The sequence below is a fragment of the Bubalus kerabau genome, chromosome 13 (genome assembly GCF_029407905.1).
Source record: "Bubalus kerabau isolate K-KA32 ecotype Philippines breed swamp buffalo chromosome 13, PCC_UOA_SB_1v2, whole genome shotgun sequence".
NCBI classification, from domain to species: domain Eukaryota; kingdom Metazoa; phylum Chordata; class Mammalia; order Artiodactyla; family Bovidae; genus Bubalus; species Bubalus kerabau.
Genome location: NC_073636.1, coordinates 71405096 through 71429345, shown reverse-complemented (window position 1 = coordinate 71429345; position 24250 = coordinate 71405096). Strand labels below are relative to the sequence as shown.

Here is a 24250-nt window from a genome sequence, read left to right as displayed (position 1 = left end):
AGAAAAGCAGGTATGAAATAGAACTTCAGGACACAGCGGGTGGCCAACTCAGCAGAGATGGCCATAAATACAGCAACGTCATAGTCTGGCTGGTCACAATAAGATTCTAGATCCCCTGAAGAAACAGTCTGATTCTTTCTTCCAGGTGTTTGAGAAAAGACAACCAGATTTCTCTGCTGAACAATCCTTTTCCCTGTTTATTGAGGAAATGGCAGAATAGAAAAGTGGTTTAAAGAGAATAAACTCTGTACCAGACTGCCAGGGTTCAAATCCCATCCCTGGCACTTGCTTCTGTTACTTAGCCTCTCTGAGCCTCAGTTTCCCTGTCTCTGAAATGGGTATACCAAGGGCTTAACACAGCAGCCTGGCTCATAGTGGAAGTTCCAAATACTTGTCAGCGCTTTATTGTAAATAACACAGCTGTTTTACATGTGATCAGGTGTCCAGACTCCACTGTTACCACCTTATGGATACAATCCAAACACCTGGCTACCCTGAAAGCCAGTCACTATTTCTGCACCTTGGCCAGGACTGTGCTGCAGTGAAAACGCAGTACTGGACATTTTTCCTGAATCACAAGTCCAGACACCTCTCAAAAGCAGCAATGAGGTAAACCTAAGCTTGCCCTGGTCACAGGAAGTGAGAAGCCCATGCTGGCCCTGGAGCCATCTGGCCTCACATCCATCCTTTGCTTCCCGCTCCCGTGCAGGTGACCCCCATAGGCTGTGTTTCCTGGGCCCATGTCAACAAGCATCTGCACGTGGCCAGGAGGAGACAAGGGTTGTAGAGCGAGAGGAAGAAGCCTTCTCCCTCTTGGCCTCAGGCCCCTTCTTTGGCAGTGACCGTGTCCCCTCTGTGGCTCCAGCCTCCCATAGGTCCACTGGAGTCCCAGCTTCTGTTGGGTGGCCCTGACCTCTAGGCTCTGAAGAGCCTTTGTCTCTCTAGTCTGGGCTAGGTAATGGCCCCTGAGGTTGCTACCTTCTGGGTTGCCTCACCATCCTCTCCTAATCTCTGGGTACCCAGTTCTCTGGTAAATTCACTCTGGTTTGAATGTTTGAAACAGTTGCCTTTTTCCTGGTTGGATGCTGACTGATGTGGAGCCCATGCTCGTTTCTAGGGATTAGTCCCTCCTTTAGTAAACGGTGAGGGGAAAAAATAATCTGGTTTCATCATCCAGTCTATATTTTTTTCCTGTATCAACATCACACTTGTGTGAAATATCTGGAATCTACATTTTTCCATTAAAAAAAGTCAACAACAGCATTTGTTTCTCCCCAGGCTTCTCGCACCCCTCCTGTTTGCTACAATTTCCGTCCTCAAAGACTGCCAAAGTAGTTCATGATCACAATTACAAATGTTCTCAATGCCTTGGGATGCAATTTGTAAAGTCTAGAGGCTTGAAGCTAATGAAGTATCCAGATGCTTTCCTAGCAACTTCTTTCCTATTGTGGACTTCAGTTCCATCTTAAAAGTAGTCTACCATTCTGAGAATTCACTTCCAGGAAAAGTCAGAAGGGGGATGATGCATACCTGACTCTAGAAGAGCCAGAAACCTGCCCAGCTTCCCCAGCTTTCCCCTGCTGCCTCCTCTTGGCAAAACCCCCCATAATCAGAGATACCTGCCATGCTTGAAACCTTCGCTGGCATAGAGGTAGCATCTCAGAGTCAGAATTTCAAAGGTTTTCTCTACTGGGTGCCAGATGCATGTAACGCCAGAGAAAAGACAGAAAAACAAAAGAAGTCATTAAATAGATGGGCATAAGTAAGATGCCAGCTCAGTAAGATGTGAGGATAAATGCCCTTGGATAGTGAAGAGGCGACTGTGTGTTTGAAAGACTGGAGCTTTTAGGAATTGTGTCCCCGAGAGCCAGCTTCCTTTCTTTGCCTTCAGCAATGATCACCAGCATGGGTTATGCATCCACTGGGGTTTGCTTGGCTTTATCAGTTGCAATTAGATGTTCTTTATCTGCAACTTCTATTTTTTGCTCCATATCTTTACAGGGGAAATTCTTTGAAGTAAAGCTATAGAATTAGGGCTATAGTGAGTGAGAGTACTTGGAGAGAGAATTATTAATCCCTTGTTGCCAAATTACTTATTGCTGCCATTAAGTGATCTGGATGGAAACTGGTCTTGCCTAGAGGAGAAAAGATAAGGGCATTCCTGCAGGGACTCTGCCTGCCTTCATCCTAAGGATGGACCTGGGCAGCGTGTTACAAGGAGGCAGGACCCCAACCGCCACTGTGCACCCACATTTTACAGACACAAGAAACCATGCTGCGTCCTGGAGCCAGCCCTAAGATCATGCCATCGTGATGCCACATCAGTGTGCATATTCTCAGAGTTTATCAAGTGTTTTTACTTCCATTATTACATTTGATCCCTAGGAGATCCCTGTGAACTTTGTTGTTCAGTCGCTCAGTCACGTCTGACTCTTTGTGACCCCATGGACTGCAGCACGCCGGGCTTACCTGTCCTTCACCATCTCCCGGAGTTTACTCAAACTCATGTCCATTGAGTTGGTGATGCCATCCAACCATCTTGTCCTGTGTTGTCCCCTTCTTATCCTGCCTTCAATCTTTCCCAGCATCAAGGTTTTTTCTAATGAGTTGGCTCTTCGCATCAGGTGGCCAAAGTATTAGAGCTTCAGCATCAATCCTTCCAGTAAATATTCAGGACTGATTTCCTTTAGGATTGACTGGTTTGAACTCCTTGAAGTCCAAGGGACTCTCAAGAGTCTTTTCCAACACCACAGTTCAAAAGCATCAATTCTTTGGCTCTCAGCCTTCTTTATGGTCCAACTCTCACATTCATACATGACTACTGGAAAAACCATAGCTTTGACTGTCTGGACCTTTGTTGGCAAAGTGATGTCTCTGCTTTTTAATATGCTATCTTGGTTTGTCATAGCTTTTCTTCCAAGGAGCAAGTATCTTTCAATTTCATGGCTGCAGTCACCATCTGCAGTGATTGTGGAGCCCCAAAAAATAAGTTGATCACTGTTTCCATTGTTTCACTGTCTATTTGCCATGAAGTGATGGGACCAGATGTCATTGTCTTCATTTTTTAAATGTTGAGTTTTAAGCCAGTTTTTTCACTCTCCTGTTTCACAGTTTCATCAAGAGGGTGTCAAATCATGCTGTGGCTAACAGCTTTGATCAAGGTCACATAACTAGTTCGTGATAGAATCCAGGTGCAAGCTCGTATATTTCTGATTCAAAACCCCTTGCTTTTGACTGAGCTCATCAAACCATAGCATTTCATCCTCAGAAGGGGTATAAGAGGTCACGTAGTCCCTTGTGCTTGCTGGGGAGCACACTGAGTGCCCAGACAGAGCCTTTCATTGTTGGTGACACAGTCTTCTGCCACTGTGGCTAACGTGGGGTTTGGGGGGGTGGAGCCCAACTGAAGTCTCATGGCTCTAAGGATAACAGGGAGACTTTCACTCCCTTAGAGCATGAGTGTCACTATAATCAAGGAACACTGGGTTGAGGTGGAAGGTGGGCTCTATAAGTAGAGAAGAAAGGCCAGCATCCCATGAAAGTGAGCTATTAAGGGCCTGGCTAAGCATTTAAGAGTATGGCTCAGCTGGCAAAGAATCTGCCTGCAATCGAAACCTGGGTTCGATCCCTGGGTTGGGAAGATCCCCTAGAAAAGAGAAAGGCTACCCACTCCAGTATTCTGACCTGGAGAATTCCATGGACTATTTAGTCCATGGGGTCACAAAGAGTCGGACACGACTGAGCGACTTTCACTTAAGCATATAAGAAGCCCAGGAGGTGAGAACAGGTGAAGACAGAGTGGACAGGGAAAAGGGAGGAGGGCTGACTCTGAAATGGGACTTGGAATCATGACTGCTTCATGCTCCTCACTACGCAGTAGCACTGCCTTCAAAAGAGTGGGGCTTTAGCCTCAGCTGAAGAGTGCCACCACATTAAAATCTTTTCTTATGTTGGCCCCAGCCTACTCGTGTCACTTCTCCTGGTTTGCATTAGTCCTGCTCTTTAAAGGGATCAAATCTGTTCCATCTTTCACTGTGGCCTTTCAACTTTTTGAAGGCAAGAATTAAGTCTCATCTGAATCTTTCCTTCTCTAGGCTGAAAAATCCCCAATTCTGACTGCCATTCCTCCTCAGTCAGTGATCTTTGGATTTTTATGGGCACAAGAATCACCTAGAAACCTTGTCAAATGCAGGAGCAGACTCAGCAGATCTGGTGTGGGGACCCAGACTCTGCATGTGTAGTAGGTTATGATGCAGATGCTTCTGGTCATTGAACCACATTTTGAGTGACAAGCCGCTTGTCCTGTCTTTACCATGCCACATTAAAATCTTTTCTTAGGTTGGCCCCAATCTACTCTTCAGGGTCGGGGTCCGCAAATGAACAAGCCTCACCAGAGTGGTCTGACCAGGGTAGAGTAGAACAGAGAAGCCTTGTCCTTGTTGGGTCTCAGGAGTCCCTGAGGAATATAAACTGGGACAATTGTTTGGTACCCTAGGAGGAGGCTGGAGGTTGGGGCGAAAAGAACATGGCACCTGGGCCTATATATGGAGCAGATATCGAGGGAGAGGGGCAGGCTTCAAGAGACTGTGAGCCCACCTTGGGTGCCAGGTTTCCATATGCGGGAGTCAGTAGGTATCACATTGAAAGCCAGATGTGAACTCTGAGCAGGAGCTCAGAGGGGACTGGATTCTAAGCCACTGTAGCTCAAGTGGAAAGAGTCAAGGGCAGGGGGCAGTGGCAGCTGCCCTTAGAGGACTGTCTGGCCTTCGGGAGTGCTCAGAGTAGGAAGGGCACAGCTGGCGGGGGTGTGATGTTGGGCAACCTTGTGTTGGAAACAAGTCTGTTCTCAGTGCCAGCAGAGTTCACAAGATTCTTTTTGATGAGTGCATCACACAGGGGACTCACGTAGAGCCTTAAAGCTACTCCTGTTGGATACATCTCCACCTGGCACCTACTTGCCAGTTCTGATTTACTTGAACTGTTCTCAGGTTGGTTCCTAGTAGGGGGCGGAGATGACAAGGATGCATCCAAACCCCTCCCCTCTCCAGTCTCAGACTCCCAGTCCCCACTTAGTAGACAGAAGTCACCCAGGGCCAGAGACAGAGCTTCATAGGGATGAGGGACTGATACTGTGACTCTCATGAAAAGAGTGGGCTTAGGGCAAGAGTAATGCAGTTACCATCTTACTGATGGGCTTCCAGTTCCCCCTTGGATTTCTGGTCAGTGAGTCAGATGGGGACCCAGAGCTGGTATTTCCTGAACAGTAACTGCATCAAGGAGAGTTCATTGGAATGACAGAGGGTGAGGCTTGCACAAAGAATCCCAGTTCTGACACTGAAAGCCAAGTATATGGCTTTGGAAAAGCCACTTGACCCATTTGTGGAGTTTCCTAATCTAAATAAAAGGGAAAATAAAACTAGCATCTTCTGTGTCAGATCTTGTGAAGATTAAATGACTTAATATATCAGATCAGATCAGATCAGTCGCTCAGTCGTGTCCGACTCTTTGCGACCCCATGAATCGCAGCACGCCAGGCCTCCCTATCCATCACCAACTCCCGGAGTTCACTCCGACTCACGTCCACTTAATATATACAAAGTGCTTATTAGCACAGTTTTTGGTCACCTAGTGATGGACTGGTGAAAATGGACTTCCCTGGTGGATCAGATGGTAAAGGATCTGCCTGCAATGCAGGAGACCCAAGTTTGATCCCTGGGTTGGGGAGATCCCCTGGAGAAGAGAAAGGCTACCCACATCCAGAATTCTTGACTGGAGAATTCCATGGACAGAGGACCCTGGCGGGCTACAGTCCATGGTGTTGCAAAGAGTCAGACAAGACTGAGTGACAAGCACTTTCACTCTCTTTTTTCAGTGGATTGATGTTTAGGCTGAATTTTTAAAAACAGTCATAACTGAGCTTCCATTTGATGAAGCTCTCAGTACCTGCCTAAAAGAGCTGGTTGCATTGCTAGGAGATTGAATCTTTAGTCAACCCTGATGTGTTTCCCGTGAGTCCAATTGTAGGTTCTCATGTGTACTTACAATGTGAGCCCTATGGACACACTCCTGAGTCTGCCATGGGGGCAGGACTAGCCCATTCTGACTCTGTCCCCGTCTTCTTCCTTGGCAGGAGCCACAGGTAAATGCTATCTGGCCTTTGGTCCCAAAGCTAGTTCCTCCACACCTGTGTTGCCTTCAAACACTGTCAATAGGCTTTCCTTGTGGACAGAGGGACACATCTCTGGTGGCTCAAGCCAGTTCCCTGAAAAGGATGCTGAAGAGAAAGTAGAATTTGCCATGTCCTGGGGCAATTCCTGTATAGTTCTAGTTGGACTAGCCAAGCATGGCTCTTCCTGATAACCTCACTGTGCAGAGTCTGGAATTTCAGTTCTGATGTCGGTGAGCTGAACTCATGGAATTTGTCTAAAGCGCTGGGCTATGGCCTTTCATATGGCCTCTCTGAACGTCCTGCTTGGTCGTCTGTGACCCTCAGCGGTGTTCCATTGTTGATTCATGGTCACCGCTGAAGGTGCTTCTGTTTAGGAACATCTTGGAGTTTACTTGGGAAAGGTTTTCTAATACTCATCCAACATCTTCACTTTCCTTTGGGTAGAGAGCTAGATTCTATCCTAGGAGCAGCATTTGACATAGTCAATTGCTCCTGCCTTCTTGAAACCCCCTCTTCCCCTGGCTCTAGGACACTATACTCTCTCCTGTTTTTTTTTTTTTTTTTAACTTGTCTGTCCACTCCTTCTCTGCCTCCTATGCAGGCTTGTCTTCCTCTACCCACTTACTAAATATTACAGACCCTCAAGTCTCTATCTGGACCATCTTCTCCATCCATTCTTCATTCTTTCCCCGGCTGACTTCATCAACCCCCATGCTTCAGATATCATCTATGTGCATATGACTCACACATTCTTACCTTCAGCTTAGACCTCCTTTAAGAGCTTCAGACCTGCGTTTTAACTTCCTCCTCTTGTAGAGTATCTTCCAAGCTTAAATTACCATAAACATATATTTCCCTTCTAATTTCCTTTTTTTATTGGCATAGAGTTGCTTTACAACATTGTGTTAGTTTTTGCTGTGCAACAAAGTGAACCAGCTATATGTATGCATATATCCCCTCCCTCTTGAATCACCTTCTTACTGCACCCACCTCCCCAACCCCTTCCTAAAAGGTTGGCCAACTCTGCCAGGAGTTCTTTGGTGGAGTTGATAGGCAGAGCCTGCTCAGACCGTCCTGCAATGTGATGAGTTGGGTTTTTGTCTTTAGCTGGTGAGGAGAACTGAATAAAATCCCTTACTTGTAAGTCCTGCCAGGAGAAGGAGCTCTGACCCCATTGATGTCTTAGTTGGGCACACAGAACATGGGTGCTCAGTAGCCAATTAGTGAATGGCTGAATGAATAAATGAGGCAAACAGCTGTGGTCCACTCGCCTTTATGCCATTCACCCATCATCTGTAAAGCAGCAGTGATGAAGAGGAAGGCCTGTGTACACAATGACTTTAGAGAGATGACTAGGACTCTGTCTGCTCTTAGTCTTGGAGACAAAGTCAACCCAGCTTTTCTAAGTTACAAGAGAGTCTGGGGAAAGTGCTGTAGTAAAGGGACTGCGTGAGTACAGGAGGAGAGGATGTGCTGATGGGCTGTTGTGAAACATCTGTGAGTTTGGAGAATCAGAATCATAGCTTGCGGGCATTAGTATCCCTTCAACTCAGCCGAGTTCTGTGAACACAAGGCTGAAAAAAAAGGAGAAACTCAATTTGGTTTCATGAGAACAAATGGGTGTGGGTAGAGCTATCATCCCCTCAGCTAAACATTAAACCACCACAGACATTAAGGGAACACCTATTACAAGCCAGACCCTGCACTGACATGAGGAAACAAAGATAAAGAAGGCATCATCTTGCCCCCGAGGAGCTTGCAGACCACTGAAGGAGACAGATGGGTAAACAAATAACTAATAATATCAGCACACTGAGATGCACCAACTGTTACAGAGTGTTAGCAGAATTTGGAGGGGAACTCTCCTGGGGCAACCAGGGAAGGCAGTGTCACTGATAAAGGATGAGCTGGTGCTGATGTTGGTAGAAAAGTAGGGATGGGTCAGGGAAAGGATGCTTTGGACTTCAGCTGCCTCACGCAGAGTTGGCATCCTTGGGAGGAATTCACGGTGGTGTTAATCCTGGACCACACTCCAGAATGCTCACACATGTGTCTGGAATGAGAAGTTGCCTCTGTCCCCAGGTCATTGCATGAAGAGGCCAGGCCTAGGCATTCTCTGGCTCCTGACTGTTGCTATGGCCTTAGCAAGTGGTTGTCTGGGAGGAGTAGGATTGGGGGACTGCTGCTGCTGCTGCTAAGTCACTTCAGTCGTGTCCGACTCTGTGCGACCCCATAGACGGCGGTCCACCAGGCTCCCCCGTCCCTGGGATTCTCCAGGCAAGAACACTGGAGTGGGTTGCCATTTCCTTCTCCAATGCATGAAAGTGAAAAGTGAAAGTGAAATCACTCAGTTGTGTCCGACTGTTCGCGACCCATGGACTGCAGCCTACCAGACTCCTCCACCCATGGCATTTTCCAGGCAAGAGTACTGGAGTGGGGTGCCATTGCCTTCTCCGAGGATTGGGGAATGAAGGGACTTGAAAGTTGAACTCAAGGCTTCTGACTTCTGAAACCTAGACTTAGAGTCAAAAAACCAATGGAATCCTGGCTCTGAGCTTTATCAGCCACGTGACTTTTAGCTAGTTCCTTTGTTTTCTCATCTATAAAATGGGACAATCCATAGATACTTCGGGGAACATTTGCAAGGATTGTCCAAGCTGGGTCCATGAAACGGCTCAGCACAGGGCTGAGGATGTAGTAAGTGCCCAGTTCCCAGTTTTCCTTGACATGGAATTGAGTCAGTGAGTGAGTACTGGCAGAGCTGGTAATATCAACATTAAATTTCAAAAATGGACTTAGTGGATTTAAGTGTTTTCTGAATCCAAAGCAGTTCTCTTTAATGCATGAAATTTCTACCCCAACCATTTGTTTCATATAAGGCGCAAAATGAAAGCATTATGTTTTTTGTCTTTAAAAACCTAGCGATTTCAGTTGTGTTACCCTTACAAAGGCTGCTGTTTTCACCATTTACCTGGAAGAATTAAGCAGGGTTTGGAATAATTCCATGAGCCTAAGGATCAAACTGTAGCCGCATGGTTTGATCCTAGGGACAGAATGGTCTGAGAGATAAAAATCATCTGCTTGACCTCACGAGAGGAGGGAAAGGGTGCCTCCAGCACAGTAGTTGTGTAAGTTCAGGCAGCTCACTCAGTGTCTCTGCACCTCAGTTTCTTCATATGCAAATAAAAGGGCTATGATAATAACCACAACCTCACGAGGAATTAATGCTCGAAAGTGTTTAATTGGTCCGTGTGTGTAGTGACCTCAGCACAGTGCCTGGCACGTAGTCAGCACTCAGTAAATGCAAGCCGTCATCACTGTGATTGTGTCTAGTCATGTGTGTGAGCCTTTTCAATATCTTTCCTCTTCACCTTTGCCTCCAAGGTGCGTCCACTCAGAACTCCAACACTGTGGAGCCGGAGAAGCAGGTGGACAACACCGTGAAGATGGCCGGCGTGATCGCCGGCCTCCTCATGTTCACCATCATCCTCCTGGGCGTGATGCTCACCATCAAGAGGAGGTGAGTGTGGGTTGCCGTCCTGCAGATTCTGCCTACCCCAAGCGGCCCCAGCACCACCATATGGCCAAGTCCTTTCTCTGCTGACCACTTCCAAGCAGGGACCTTCTGGTACAACTGTTGAGGTCCTGAAATTTGGGGCCAGTTGTGGCTCATCGTATTGGTGTCCGGAGGGTGTGTGCTGCCTGCGTGGTGAGCAGCCGCAGGATGGCCAGTGTCTTGCGGGGCAGCTGCCCCTTGGTGTACGATGCTCCTCAGAGATAGCTTCTCTGCTGTGATTGGTCACATCAGGATTACGGGGGAGCCGCAAGGACACAGCTGAGCCTACAAAGACAGATGCAGGAAAGCAGTGCTTCATTTCTTCCACCTTCATCCATTCCCTTTTTGTCTTTGGTCAAGGAACAGTGTCCCTCTGCATCAAAGGGTAGAGCCTCCGATGGTGTGACAGCCCTTAGGGAAGTCTCCTTCCTACTCCATGACCCATAAAACCTTCCCTGCTGGATTGTTGGTGCTTGTCACCTCTCAGCAGGATATCCTCCTGGCGCCTCTGGTCAAGGCACAGTTATCTCATATTGCACGCGTTGCTCATGAAATCCAGGATCCAGGTTCCTTCCTGATCCCCCAAATTCATTACGCCGACATCTTGTGTTTATCAGGCATTCACAGGGCTTGAGGACCAGCCAGGGAGTTGCAGAGAGGAAAGGGAAGGTGGGTGAGTATCAGCTCTCCCTGTCCCTGGGGTGCAGGGCTGGTTCTTCTAAATAGGGGGTCCTCCCACCTTCACACATTAGCCACTGTGTCCCCATGCCTGCTGCCCATCTCAGTTTCAATGCCAGGATTCCAATCTTGGTCTCCACCCTCCCACTCCCCAATCTGCCAAAGCAAACAAAACACTTATCTACATTATAATGACATGTGCTGCAACCTGCCCTGCCCCCAGTTTAAAGAGTTATATTTATATTCTTCAACAAACTATTTAACTCCTCAGCCTGAAGCTCTGGGTTTGGTTACTCAGAGTTCAAGACAAGCCCAGTAATGAGGACTAGGGACTTGCTGCCATCCCTGGGACAAAACCAGCTCATGAAACTTGTTCCCCCCAGAACAAAGGGACAGAATGCCCCAAAGACAAATTCCAGCTTCTACTCTAAGGAGTACCATAAACAGAAATGCACAAAGTAAAAAAATAAACACTGTGTCCTTATTTCCAGCCATTGATTTCCACTCTGCTACTAATCAGCCTTCTTTTAGCCATTCTGGCCCCAAAATATCTCTGTATGTCACATGGTTCCATTCTGAGTCAGCCAGGACCTGCTTTGATCAGGACATCTTATTGGTAGGACCTGTTCTTTCTTTTCTTCTAAATATTTACTTATTTAGCTCGCTGCCCTGTAGCTCAGAGTAAAGAATCTGCCAGCAATGCAGAAGACTGGGTTCAATCCTGGGCTGGAAAGATCCCCTGGAGAAGGGAATGGCACCCCACTCCAATATTCTTGCCTGGAGAATCCCATGGACAGAGGAGCCTGGCAGGCTATAGTCAATGGGGTCGCACAGAGTTCAGACACGATTGAGTGGCTAATACTCCGACTACTATCCAGTCTTAGAAGGATATTTTAGTACAGATTATGGGATCAAGTTCCTTGACCAGGAATCAAACCCAGGCCCCCAGCAAGACTCTGTGGGAGCACAGAGTCTTAGCCACTGGACCACCAGGGAAGTCCCAGGATCTGTTCTTTCTTGACATGTCTTTTCTATAGGATCATTCCTTTCCTCAGGCTCCCAGCAGAATGACAGAAGAATTAAGATTCTCATCCAGCTACTGACTTTCTGGTTGGAGAGGCAAGGGAGAAGGAAGGTCCATGCTAATACTGGGGGTCAGGAGCCCCCAGAGTCATCATCATCTGAGAAGCCAGGCTATGAGTTATGTCTCAGTGACAAGCCAGCTGCTATTGGATGAGGTCAAACATGAGTTTTTATTTCTCTGGGAGGTAGAGAGCACGTTGCACGTATAAGATCCTTGATGCATTCTTAGAGTCTCAGATGCTTTAAAGACAGAGGTGAGTTTGAGAGAGTCTCTTTGAAAAAAGTAACTCATTTAATAGAATTGCATTCCTCTTTGATAGACTCCAGAGGTTCTTATTCTTTGCCACTGATTTGTAAGTCAGATATGCTCTTCCAATTTTGCTCTTTCTAAAGCCTGGCTTAACCCACGTCACCATCGTCTGTGAGCTTGTGAAGAAATTTCACTTCCCTCTCAACAGCTATTTCTGAAATGTGTGACTTTCTGGGAGGGTGGGAGGGGCTTTCTGGTTTCAGAATGAGAGCAGGAATAAAGTGAGCCCTTTGTGTGGTTTTATCCTTCTCTGAGTATCTTCATCAGCTGTCAGTTCTATCAAAACCATCCATCAGTCCCAATCAACAGGCATCACCTGACCACCATTTCTTCCCAAGAGGCAAATCTCAGATGTTGTGGCAGTGAGCCAGGGGGTGGGTGGGGGTGCTGATCAGCATTTGCATATACAGCATCTTTTGGAGAAAATAAGACATTTTTCTGGCCTAGTTGATGGTCATATTTTACAAATGGGTATAGGGAATGGAAAATGGAGGAGTGAAGAGGGGAAAGAGGGAGAAAAAGGGAGACATAAGCCTGCTATGTTTAACTCTTTCCACTAACCCCTTGCCCCAAAGGACAGTGAAGAGCTGGAAGGGCTCCTTTCCCTCTTCTGACCCCAACCCCATATATAAATACGGGGAAAATGTCATTGGTCGATTGAGTCTGTCCCTAACTTACTTAGGGCTCACCAGAATGCTGTCCACGTGTGTTGTGTGCTCAGTTGCCCAGTCATGTCCGACTCTTGGCAGCCCACCGGGCTCCTCTGTCCATGGGATTCTCTAGGAAAGAGTACTGGAGTGGGTTGTCATTTCCTCTTCCAGGGGATCTTCCCAACCTAGGGATCAAACCCATGTCTTCTGTGTCTCCTGCATTGGCAGGCAGATTCTTTACCACTGTACCACCTGGGAATGCTGTCCACAGCCACCTAAAGGGAATAGATAATTAAAGGAAAAGAAACCCCAAAATAACAGGCAAACCATCACAAATCAGAGTCCTAGGGTCAGCATCTCTTCAGTGTCCCTTCATGACCTTGAGTTAGTTTCTGCTTCCAGGAGCTCTCAGAAGTTGAATGCCTGCCGCACTTCCTGCACTGGCTTGAGCTGGGGCTTCACTGTAACCCCCATGGACGTGGGCATGGTGGCTCCCTCCATCCCAGTGGCTTCAGCTGACTCAAAGTCTTCCCCAGAGCTGCAGCCAAGTGTTTCCAGCCCACTTAAGATGCTCCTAGTTTCCCCCTACAGGCCCTGGGGCTTACCTGTCATTGTCCACAGAGTCTTTCTCTTGTATTAGGTGTTGTGTGTGTGTTGTACTGAACTAGAAAGCTGGCCTAGAAAGGGCTAAAGATGCAGATGACCAAGGAAAGGGCTTAGTGAAGTCAGTTTACATTCGGAAGACTGGGGAAAGAGAAGGGAAGAGAGAGAGAGATCGACATACCCTGAGGAATGTTTTCTTGTTGTTTGGGTTTTTTTCCATGGCTGGAGGGCATATGGAAAGATGCAAGGTTGCAGAAGGGGATGCAAGATGTTGATGATCCATTTAAACAGAATTCCCTTCAAGTTTGAAGAAGATGCAAATTCAACTATGGACTTCTTTTAATAGTACCTTTGGCTGTTTGGACTGGGCTTCTTTGAATGCAGGATGATACAGAATCAGGGCTGCATATGTTTGGAGGGTTGCGTGAGCATTATAAGATGGAACTTGGAGCCCCTTCTGACAGAGTTAACCCGTGTGGTTCTAGCCAAGCTCATTACAAAACATCCATTCTTAGGCTGTCACTGTATAATGTCTCCATCTTTTTCTCCTGGCTTGTCCGTCACATCTAGACCTCAGAAACAGTCTAGAATGGATTTGTGCATGCCATCATGTAGTAAAACACACTCCCTCTTCATGAGTGCCCTGTTGAGTCCTGAAATGAAGAAAAACTGTCTTCTCTGCAGTCCTAGTCATCTTCTTCCCTGACCTCCTTCCTTCGAATTACTGGACATCCTCTCTCAAAGGAAGGGGCAGCCAAGGAGTTGCTAGGGCACCTCTCTGGTCCCTTGGCTTAATGTTAAAGAGCCCTGGGTGCCTTCAGTATAAATTGAGGTGGAAAGCTCCAGCCTTAGTGCCTTAACCCAGGGGTCCCCAACCTCTGGACTATGGACCTGTCAGATCAGCAGCGGCATCAGTTTAGAAATAAAGTGTACAATATATGTAATTCACTTGAATCATCCCCAAACCATCCCCATACCTTCCTGGAGCATGGAAAAATTTCTTCTACAATGCCGGACCCTGATGCCAAAAAGGTTAGGGACCACCACATTAATAAGTGTATCTTGATGGTTGAAGGTGTTTATTAGCCACACACATATGGAAAGTTTGATGTTGAAATGTTTGTAGGATATGGACATGTTGCATATGCCTATAAGCTTCCTATCATCATTTATTCCTTGGGACACAGTTCCTGAAGTTTGAGTGTGGTTCTCCAAGGCTTAGGGCATAGCGATACACTTCTGATTGGGGAAACATGGAGCCAGGTTAAGCAGGATAACTTGGTAGATCTGTACCTCAAGACGTGTGTATTCTACATGAACCTCTCCATCCCTTCTTACTTTTCAAATGGAAACTAAGCAAATTTTAGGCAGATAGTTTCAAAATCCTTCAGCACACACAGTTCCATCCTCCCCCATCTCCTCGTCTCCTCTCCCTGCCCAGCGCTTCCTGGTCCAGCCTAAACTTACTGCCGGTCATACTTGGCCTGTCCAGACAGTACCTTTCCCATGAGTGCATTTGGAGTGTCTTGAGTTTGAGATATGAGAGTCTGCTTTGAGATAAATGTGCATCTCTTGCTGTACCTTGATTCTCCATGTCTGCCCTCCAGTATTCTTGCCTGGACAATTCCATGGACAGAGGAGCCTGGCAGACTACAGTCCATGGAGTCGAAAAGAGTCAGCCATTACTGAGCGCCTAACACTTTCGCCTCCCCGTAGCTCCCAGTCTAAGGGGTATAGACATCTTGTTAGCTGTGTACTGGGATACAGAAAAACTGGGTCTGAATCTCTACAGCCCCATGTATCTGCTGCTAACCTTGGAGAAGCAATGTATCAAAGCTCAACCTTTGCTTTCCCATCTGTGAGATGCAGCCAATCTCATGTAGCTGCTCTAAGGATCAAATGAGCTAATGGTAGGGACAGGCTTTACTTCCTGTACCTTCTAACAGGACTATAGTGCATGATATCAACAGGGATATTCATTCACACGTGACCAACAAGTGCACCAAGTCAGCTCCAAGCCCATCACCAATATGCAGAAGGCAGCGCTGCCATCGACACACACACTCTGACCTATAACTAATTTGTTTGTTTCCCATTTGAACTGCTGCAACTGCTGCCATACCCTGATTTTAATTCAACAAATAATTGTAGAAGATAGGACTCTGTTTTTTGAAAAGAGGAAACTGAGGATCCTGTCTTCTATGATTACTTGTTGAATTAAAATCAGGGTATGGGCAAAGTTGAAATACAAACCAGGCTCTGTGACTCCAGGCCCCTTGCTGTTAATTTCTGCCCTAGCAGTGCATGGAGACTGGTAGAAAAGTGAATCCTGGAATAGGGCAGAGATGACCCAGATTCGCATCATTTTCTCCTGTTCTCTGCCTTGGTGCATGCTATTTCCCTGAATCAAATGTCCAGACATTTCTCTTCACCTGCAAGGCTCCTGTTACTCTCTCTCAGCCCCAAGTTCTTCCGAGTAGAATTCCTTCAAGTATTACCTTCTGTAAGCAGTATTCCTACAAGCACCCACCCCAAGAAGATCCAGTGCCCCCCCCCCGCTGCCTGCAGCCACTGTGTCAGATAGGTAGACCCCCAGTTGTGCGTTTATCACACAACACGCCGGTTGTAGTTTTGTGGACTGAACTGGCCTGGGACAGCAGGCCTTCTGCTTTGGTCCTCTCTCACCAGAGCTCCACTGCCCTGCATCATCTGCCCCTAGATATTTACCTGCAAAGTATTTATGGTCAAAGCTAAAATCATCAGCTCCCCACCAACCTGTTCCCAATCGTGTGTCCCCATCTTAGTGACAGGTACACCCTGTCCATCAGCCAGACCAACGGGATTCCATCACCCCAGTACTTCTGACCCTGCGTCTTTACTTTTTCATGGTCACATCATCTCCTCTCCCCCTCCCCACTGCCTCCTCCCTAGTGGAAGCCTCTATGGCTTTGCTGTAGGAGTCTCCTCCCCACCCTCCTCCTCTCTCTCTGACTCTGGCCCCACCCCTCCAACCCATCCTCCACTCTGTAGCCTAGGTGATGTTTCAGAAATGAAACTTGTACTCCCAAACCTGCATTCTAAAATCCTCATTGGCTTCTCCTTCCCAGTATCCGTGGTTCATGGGGAGCAAATGAGGGAAGATACACATGCTTTTTAGGTCATCCAGAGAGCTGTGAAACTATGCTGCCCCCTTGCTCACGGTGATTCTGGCAGATTTCCTAGAGCCTCACCCACTCTGGTGCCTTGGCTTGTGAAGTTTCCTCCTCTTTCGATGCCTGTGTGTTCCTCAGTTCCATCTGGCCAGATCCTGCCCACGTTTAAGGTCTGATGTAAAAGACACCTTCTCCAGTAAACCCTTTCGACCTTCAGTCTAGACAGTCTCTTCACCATCTGGGGTTCTCTCTGTGAGGATCCCTGTCGTGTTCTGCCTTGCACTTGTCATTTGTATTCACATTCACAGCTTTTCTTCTTCAATGGACCATCGGCTGCCTGTTCTTATTCATCCTTGTCACAAATGTGCCTTGCAGATACTGGGGATTCCCTAAAAACATGTTGAATCCCAGTGAAATGAGAACAGATGGAGTCCACGATTGCACTCCATCTCTCGGGCAAGAAAGCTTCACTCAAATTACAGACCCAAATATCAACAATGAGCATCAAGGGTAAACCCAGCCCTGTGGTGGGAGGTGTTAAGTCTGGAAGGGCAGCATGCAAAAGATGTACCATGATCTGAGATTCAAGGAACACCTATATATCCAGGAAAAAAAAAAAAAAAAAAGACAAAAGGGAAAGATAACTACCGGGTCAGCCAAAGAGGCAGGGTCACTGTTAGATTGGACTGTGCTGCAGGTGACAAAAGTGAAGCATGTAGAGTCTAAGGAAATGGCCCCAAATCACATAACTAATAAGCAGCAGAGCTGGGTCTGAAACTTGACCAATCTGATAACAGAGTCTGCCCTCTTAGCACCACCTAACCTGGGTGAAATGTAAAGCAGGATTTGCTGATACGCTGAACTGCATGACATCATTTTGAATGGTTTGTCAAGATGGGAAAGCATCCCCAAATAAACTTTGTATCTTGTTTTGTCCACCCCATTCTAAACTGCACCGCACCCTGGGAGGTTAGTCCCTCTTCCGTTTGCACTCACCTGGGTAGCCATTCAAGCTAGAACCTTGGAAAGCAAAAGCGTCAGTTGCTCAGTCGTGTCCAACTCTTTGCAGACCCCATGGACTGTAGCCCTCCAGGCTCCTTTGCCCATCAGATTCTCCAGGCAAGAATACTGGAGTGGGTTGCCTTCTTTAGGGGATCTTCCCAACCCAGGGATCAAACCTGGGTCTTCTGCCTTACAGGCGGATTCTTTATCATCTGAGCCACCAACGTTGGAAGTCTTAAAATGCTCACATTTAATCACCTATTGCTTTTGTGTTTTAACCACCTTTCACATTCACCTCTTCTCCTTCCTCAGGGCGATTTCAAGATCTGCCCCCAACGTCTCTTGCTTTGACTTTAGAGCAGCTTTCACGACCCCAGTCCCTCTCTTCTCCAACTGTTTTCTCAGACTCCTGCCAGAATCATCCATCTAGAAAAATATTTGGCCACTTGGTCCTTTGGGTTCTCCCTGTGACCTATGGTACTGAGGGTAAGCAACTTAAGTTCTTTGGGAACGAGGCTCTGCCGACATCTTCCCTGCCCCTGCAAACTTTAAACTTTTTATTTTGTATTTGAGTATAGCCGATTTACAAAGTTGTGATAGTTTCAGGCGAACAGCAAAGGGACTCAGTCATAGAGTCCCCTTTATACAGCCTTTCTCCCCCAAACCCCGCCCCCCCAGCCAGGCTGGCACATAACATTGAGTAGACTTCCATGTGCTGCACAGTAGGTCCTTTTTTTTAATTCATTTTGAATATACCTGCCGACATCTTGATGTTTCCACCTTGATAACCAACCACCCACCCATTCTGTAGACACATATTCAGCAGCCTGGAAGTACCCTCCCTCCTACTCCATCTAGGTGTTCCTTGACTTTACAACTGAGGCATCACAGACTTTAAGCCAAATTACCTCTCCCCTCTCTACCCGTTACCCCCAAATATGGTCCCACAGCTCCTTGTGTTACTGCCTCACACCATGTATCACTCCAGACAATAACAGCATAGTGCTTGTTATGAAGGCTCTTAAAGTTAGATTTCTTAGATTCTGATCCTCGTCACGTTGCTTGGTGTTGGTGGTAGTGGTGGTTTATTCGCTAAGTCATCTGTGACTCTTGTGACCCATGGACTGTGGCCTGCCAGGCTCTGCTGTCCATAGAATTTTCCAGGCAAGAATACTGGAATGGATTGCCATTTCCAACTATGTAAACTTAACCTCTCTGAGCTTCACTTTCCTCACCTGTAAAATACAGATAATAATACTTCTAATGAGGATTAAATAAAATAGTTCACATAAGGTACTGAGAACAGCACCTGCCAGATAAGTGAGCTCCTACTATTTAAGTGGCAGCTATTAATTATTATCTAAATTGTATTTCTTGTCTGACTCTCCCATCAGACATACTGGCTGGATTAAGATGGCATTTGTCTTTCTATCTCTGGCAGTTGGCGGAGACAATCATTTAATAGGCCCCTAAAAAGTTTTAGCTGAATTACGGGTGGAAAGATGGATGAGTGGATGATGGATGGATTGTTGGATGAATGAGTAGATGAGTACATGGATGAACAAATGAGTGTGTGGAGTTACGATCTAAATGGATACATAGATGTACAGATTTTTAAGGAGGTGGATAGATGGGTGGAAGGATGGGTGGATGGAGGCAGATGGATGGATGGATGGAAGAGTGAATGGGCAGGTTTAAGAAATGGATGGACAGGTAGATGGTTAAATGGATGGTTAAGTAGACAACTTAGTCTTGTTTAAATAGTATGAAGCAAGGGGAAGCTATGCCTCAAGTCATTCTTGTCAGCCAGCTGAAGAGATTCTGCAGTATGTGATTTATAAAGTTTGGGGTTTTTTTCTAAGCACAGCTGTCTTCCTGCTCAGAATCTTTGGTCTCAGGCAATCTGTTACTTGCAATATCACTGTCTCCTTGTAAATTTAGACCTTCAGTAAATCTTCTTCAAGCCTTAGAGAAAGGACACATGTACACTCTGTTTTGATCACAGAGTAAAGAACTATAATCCTTGCCCTGGAAGGCCCTGCAATTGAATTTGGAAAACAAATTCAATTAATAGACACTTGCCAGCTTCTATCATTCTGGGGTTGCCTTGAAGCTTGGTCAGGGATTGCAGTGGCTTCTGGTGACATCCAGGATAACTCAGCCACTTGGAAGAGGTGACTCAAAGAGCGAGGAAGCATGTTGTCAGGAGGAGGTGGCCAGGCAGAGGGGAATCCTGAAGGTTGAGAGCAGACCGCCAGAGGTTGTGAATGTTGAGACCCAAGAGTGCAGCTTGGAGCTGCTGACGGTGAAAAAATCCTGGCTCAGGATGGAGGCCTTGCAACTGGTCCCAAAATACACAAAATATTAGATCTAGTGAGGGGTAACCTCATAGCATGCAAATAAACAGAGCTGAGATCAGAACTCTGGCCTCTCCATTCTCAGTCCCATGTTCTTGACAATATAGAGAACAGAGATGTCTGTGCTGCTAAGTTAAGTCACTTCAGTCGTGTCCGACTCTGTGTGACCCCATAGAGGGCAGCCCACCCGGCTCCCCCGTCCCCAGGATTCTCCAGGCAAGAACACCAGAGTGGGTTGCCATTTCCTTCTCCAGTGCATGAAAGTGAAAGGTGAAAATGAAGTCGCTCAGTTGTGTCCAGCTCTTAGCGACCCCATGGACTACAGCCCACCAGGCTCTTCTGTCCATGGGATTTTCCAGGCAAGAGTATTGGAGTGGGGTGCCATTGCCTTCTCCGGAGATGTCTGTGAGTTTTTATCAAATGCAGCCTGAACTCTCTGCCCCTGAGGAATTGTATTCCCAGGCTCTGGTCCACAGAGCCCCCAGTGAAGAAGAATGCCAACCTGTATTATATGGGCTTCCCAGGTGGCACCATTGGTAAAGAACCTGCCTGCCAGTTCAGGAGACACAAGAGACTTGGGTTCAATCCCTAGCTTGGGAAGATCCCCTGGAGGAGGAAATGGCAACCTACTCTAGTATTCTTGCCTGGAGAATCCCATGGACAGAGTATCCTCGCAGTCTACTGTCCATGGGGTCACAAAGAATCAGAAACGACTTAAGTGCCTTAGCACAACACAGCACGTGGTTGGTAGAGGCACTGGATGACTTGTGTGGGCTGTTCTAGATCCCACCCATCGTTGGAAGTTCTTCACCCCTTTCTCCCATCTGGGGCCACTGTTCATTTGGCCAAAGATATTGAACAGTTTTGAGTGACCAGATTTGCTGGCTGTGGTTTCCCCAGTTCAGCCTCCCAGGGAGGCACAGAGCTTCCCTTCTGCCAAGGTATCTTGGCATTCAGATGTCACTTTCCTTCTGGACCTATAGAATTTGGCTCTCCTGATAAATGAGAGAAAGCCTGGGGGTGGGCTTACCTTGGGGGCTTTGGCCAGTTCCTACTTAAGAGGGGGAAACTTGGGGCTCTGAGGTCACGTTCCCACCCTGTGGATGTAAAGACCACATCTTTCTGTGTCAACAAAACTGGATAGCAGTTGGAATTAACCACAGAACTCAAGATGGTAACAAATTATTCTTGTGTACTTAGATGAGTCTTTGAGGACCTGAATTATTCAGCAAGTTTTCTCAGTCCACAAATGTATTAGTTATTGTCAGTATAATTAAGTCAGTAAAAGAAAAGTATTCCTATTTATTTTCCTACAGAACAAGAAAAGTTATAACAAAGGGAATATCACAGACTTACTTGAGTTTTCCTTTTTTTTTTTTTTTTTAATTGTTCAGAAGCCAAGAGCTAGAAGAGACATCAGAGAAAGACTGCAGGCAGTGATTTTTCAACCATTCTTTTGGAGAGTGGAATCTGTTTTTCAGTCATGTGAAATCTTAAGTGACATGCCAATTTATGAAATCGATTAAGATGGAGAAGTTCTGCCTTTGGTGGCTGGCAGAGGGCCAGCAGCCCTACCTGTTCAGTAACCCCACATGCTCCCTCATTACAGCAAGTCTGCAGAATCCTGAGAATGTGTTGCTTGAAAATTCGTGGTTTAGTTCAACTCACCTAAGAATCAGATAATAAAAGGAAGGCGCAGAGAGTTTATTCAAGTTGTAGTCTGTTCAAACTGATGTTTGCAATTCTTCTCTTTTAGTGCAGTGCTCTTTCATGATGAAATTTGAATGCTCTTCCAGTTTTCTACCAGTAATGTAACAAAGTACTTCCAAAAATTTAGTGGCTTAAAAAAATAAGCCATGAAATTTAGTGATTTTTCTCATAAATCCGTACTTTGGCTAGGGTTTGCAGGGAATGACTTGTTCCTGTTCTAGGATATCCAGGGTCTTAGTTGGTAGAATCCAGTTGGCTGGGGGTTGGCTGGAAGCATCTCTCTGTTCATACAATCTTAGAGCCTCTCCACATGGCCTCTTCTGACCACAGCAAGCTTGGGATACTTAGCCTTTTTACATGGAGCCTCAGGACTCCAAGTGAAAGTTCCAAAGACTCAGACAGAGCCACAAAGCTTCTGTTTGTCCTATGCTAGAAAGTCCCAGAATGTAACTCCTGCTATATTCTATTGGTCACCTAGGGCCAACCCTGATTCCGTGTGGGAGGCGCTGCACTTGGACATGAGTGTGGGGAAGTTTGGATCACTGGGCAGCCACCTTGGATGCTGGCTACACAATTTCCTTGCTTTTGGTGTGATCTTACTGCATAGATTCTGATGTGGTTTAACCTTAACAGAGAAGTCATTATTTTTTTCCTTAGATCTTAGGAGCACTGTCATAAACTAGTTCTAGAAGGCCACAGAAATCTGACTTAAGACCAAAACATCATAATTACCAGGAAACTAGTTTTAGTAACCATAAGAATTTTCAAACCATTAAAATGGCCAAATGCGATCTGGCTTCCTCTGCATGAATAGTGAGTTTCTCCATCATAGGAGAGGTCTCCTTCATTTCTTCTACCACTGCAAGTGTCTGATTCTCAAGGACGCGGACTAGTTGAGAAACTTACATCTCCTTGAGCTTAGGGAGTAATACTATGTGCATTTCTAAGAACCAAGATTTCTTACAAATCTAATTCTTGTTTGTTTGTCTTTTCTTTTCCCCCACTTTTGGACATTTCCTTCATCTGACTGCCCATCAATATATAGAAGAAATGCTTATTCCTACTCCTATTACTTGTAAGTATCGACCTGGGGTGACTTTGCTTTGTGCCCTGTAAGGCAACCTGTAGCATGCATTTCCTGCACCAACCAAGTGTCTGTTAGTTTCTCATACTCACCTCTGTCTAAGTCATCTGTAGCCGCAGCGTTTTGATTTTGCCTCGATGTTTTCCATTTGAAAATTCACTGTCACTGTTCATGTCTGTCCTGTTTCTTCCATCTTGGATCCCGCCCCCCCCGCCCGCCCTTTTTGTTTCTGGAGCCATGAAGGGCTGTTTCTCCTTTGTCAGTATAACTCTCTAGTTAGAAATCCTCCAATTCCAACAAGAGGAAAACCTGATCCTCCTGTAGGATTTGCACACATAAAACAGAACCACTGATCTCAGCGACTTCAAAGCCCATTTATGTCTGCTTGGGAAACGCATAGCCCGAAGGGCTGAAAGATTAGAAAGAAATTCATTGGCTATTTCCACTATTTCAGGAAGTCTATAGGGAATCGTGGCTTTATCTAGAACCAGCTTCACAGGTGACAGAAACATCCAAGGTCTTTCTCTGGGGCTAGAATTATCCCAGTCTAGTGTTTATCGTCAGTTACATCATGTTGTCAGTGCACTTTGCTGGTAGTTATAGATGATTGATTGTCTAACAGTTTTTTTATGGTTTTTCTTATTACTCAACCAGACATTTTCACAACATGAGGGTAAAGGAGAAAAATTCCATAAATAGATCCTTGGCAGTGAAGAGTTAGAAAACCACTGAATCAGTCTCACATTTCTAATAGGCACTTTCCGTATTTGAAAATTCAGGTCCAGAGAAGTATGTGAAGTACATGAAATCACACATCCAGTCATCAAGAGAGAGGGATTAAAACTCAGAATGCCTCGCTCCTTGCAAAGTGTATTTTCCATCATTCCATGTCTTGCTCCACCTCTGGCAAGCCCAGCCTTGTGAGAGAGACCATATCTGTTAGTGATCATCTGCTGACGCCTTCACAGATGAGGAGGGAGCCAGCCTCCCCATCTCTCTGCTCAGTATTTGGGTCCCTGCTCAATAGGTCCATGCAGTGAGCAGATGAGATTCTGGGATCACCACCCTGATGTTATATAGGAGCCAATGAACCCCAGCCACCAGCACCAAAAGTTCCAGACAGCCTGCTTCATTTGATCATTCATTCATTTGAGAAGCATGCGTTGAACATGCGCATTATGACCCAGACACTGTGGGTGGAGAGATGGCCAGGACTTTGAACCCCACCCTCATGTGCAGACCTATCAGAGAGACTAGCCCAACATTAAATACTTGCTAGCTCAGCTGAGAGGTACCTACAGGGACAGGTACTGTGCTATGGGGACACTTAGTTGTGTCACTGATTTTTTTTTAGTGGGCAGGGGATAGTTATCAGTGCTTTTAGAGATGGGTTTATCTAGGGCTGAAGAAATAAGAATTCCGAGCAGGGAAAGCAGTAGGTGCAAAGACACAGAGGTATGAGACAGTATGGGGTACTGTTGCCGTGGGAAAAAGTCAGAGTTCTGGGTTCAAGTTACATCTCTAGCACTCAGCAGTTACATAGACTTCAGCAAGTTTTCTGAACTTTTTCAGCCTCTTTCCTCTTAACTCTAAAATAGGGATAATAGTGCCTAGCTTGTAGGGAATGAAGAATATTGTAAAGTGCCTTGCAAATAAATTGGCACTCCTGCAATGGAAGTTTTCTTTTGTTTCCCCTTTCAGAAACCATAAGGAATCAGGGCTGAACTGGTGGCCCCTGATGGTGCCTCTGGTCTTCTAGAGATTCTTACAGGATCAATGTGCTACATTAGGTATGGGCATGCAGTGCCTTCTGGGCAACTTGCCACCTCAGTCTGTTAGCCAATGTACATAGCACTGTCTGGAGGCCCACTTTGTACCATTCTCTGTGCTGGGCCC

General features: G+C 46.3%; 1 protein-coding gene across 2 annotated transcripts in view; it reads left to right on the top strand.

The window, feature by feature from the left end:
- PTPRT (protein tyrosine phosphatase receptor type T) overlaps positions 1-24250 on the top strand; it is a 1142536-nt gene that overhangs the window by 963531 nt on the left and 154755 nt on the right. For both annotated transcript variants that reach the window (XM_055545060.1, XM_055545059.1), the window contains exons 14-15: positions 9554-9689; positions 22316-22345. In XM_055545060.1, coding sequence (XP_055401035.1) covers positions 9554-9689; positions 22316-22345 — 166 coding nt within the window. The remainder of the gene's footprint in view (positions 1-9553; positions 9690-22315; positions 22346-24250) is intronic.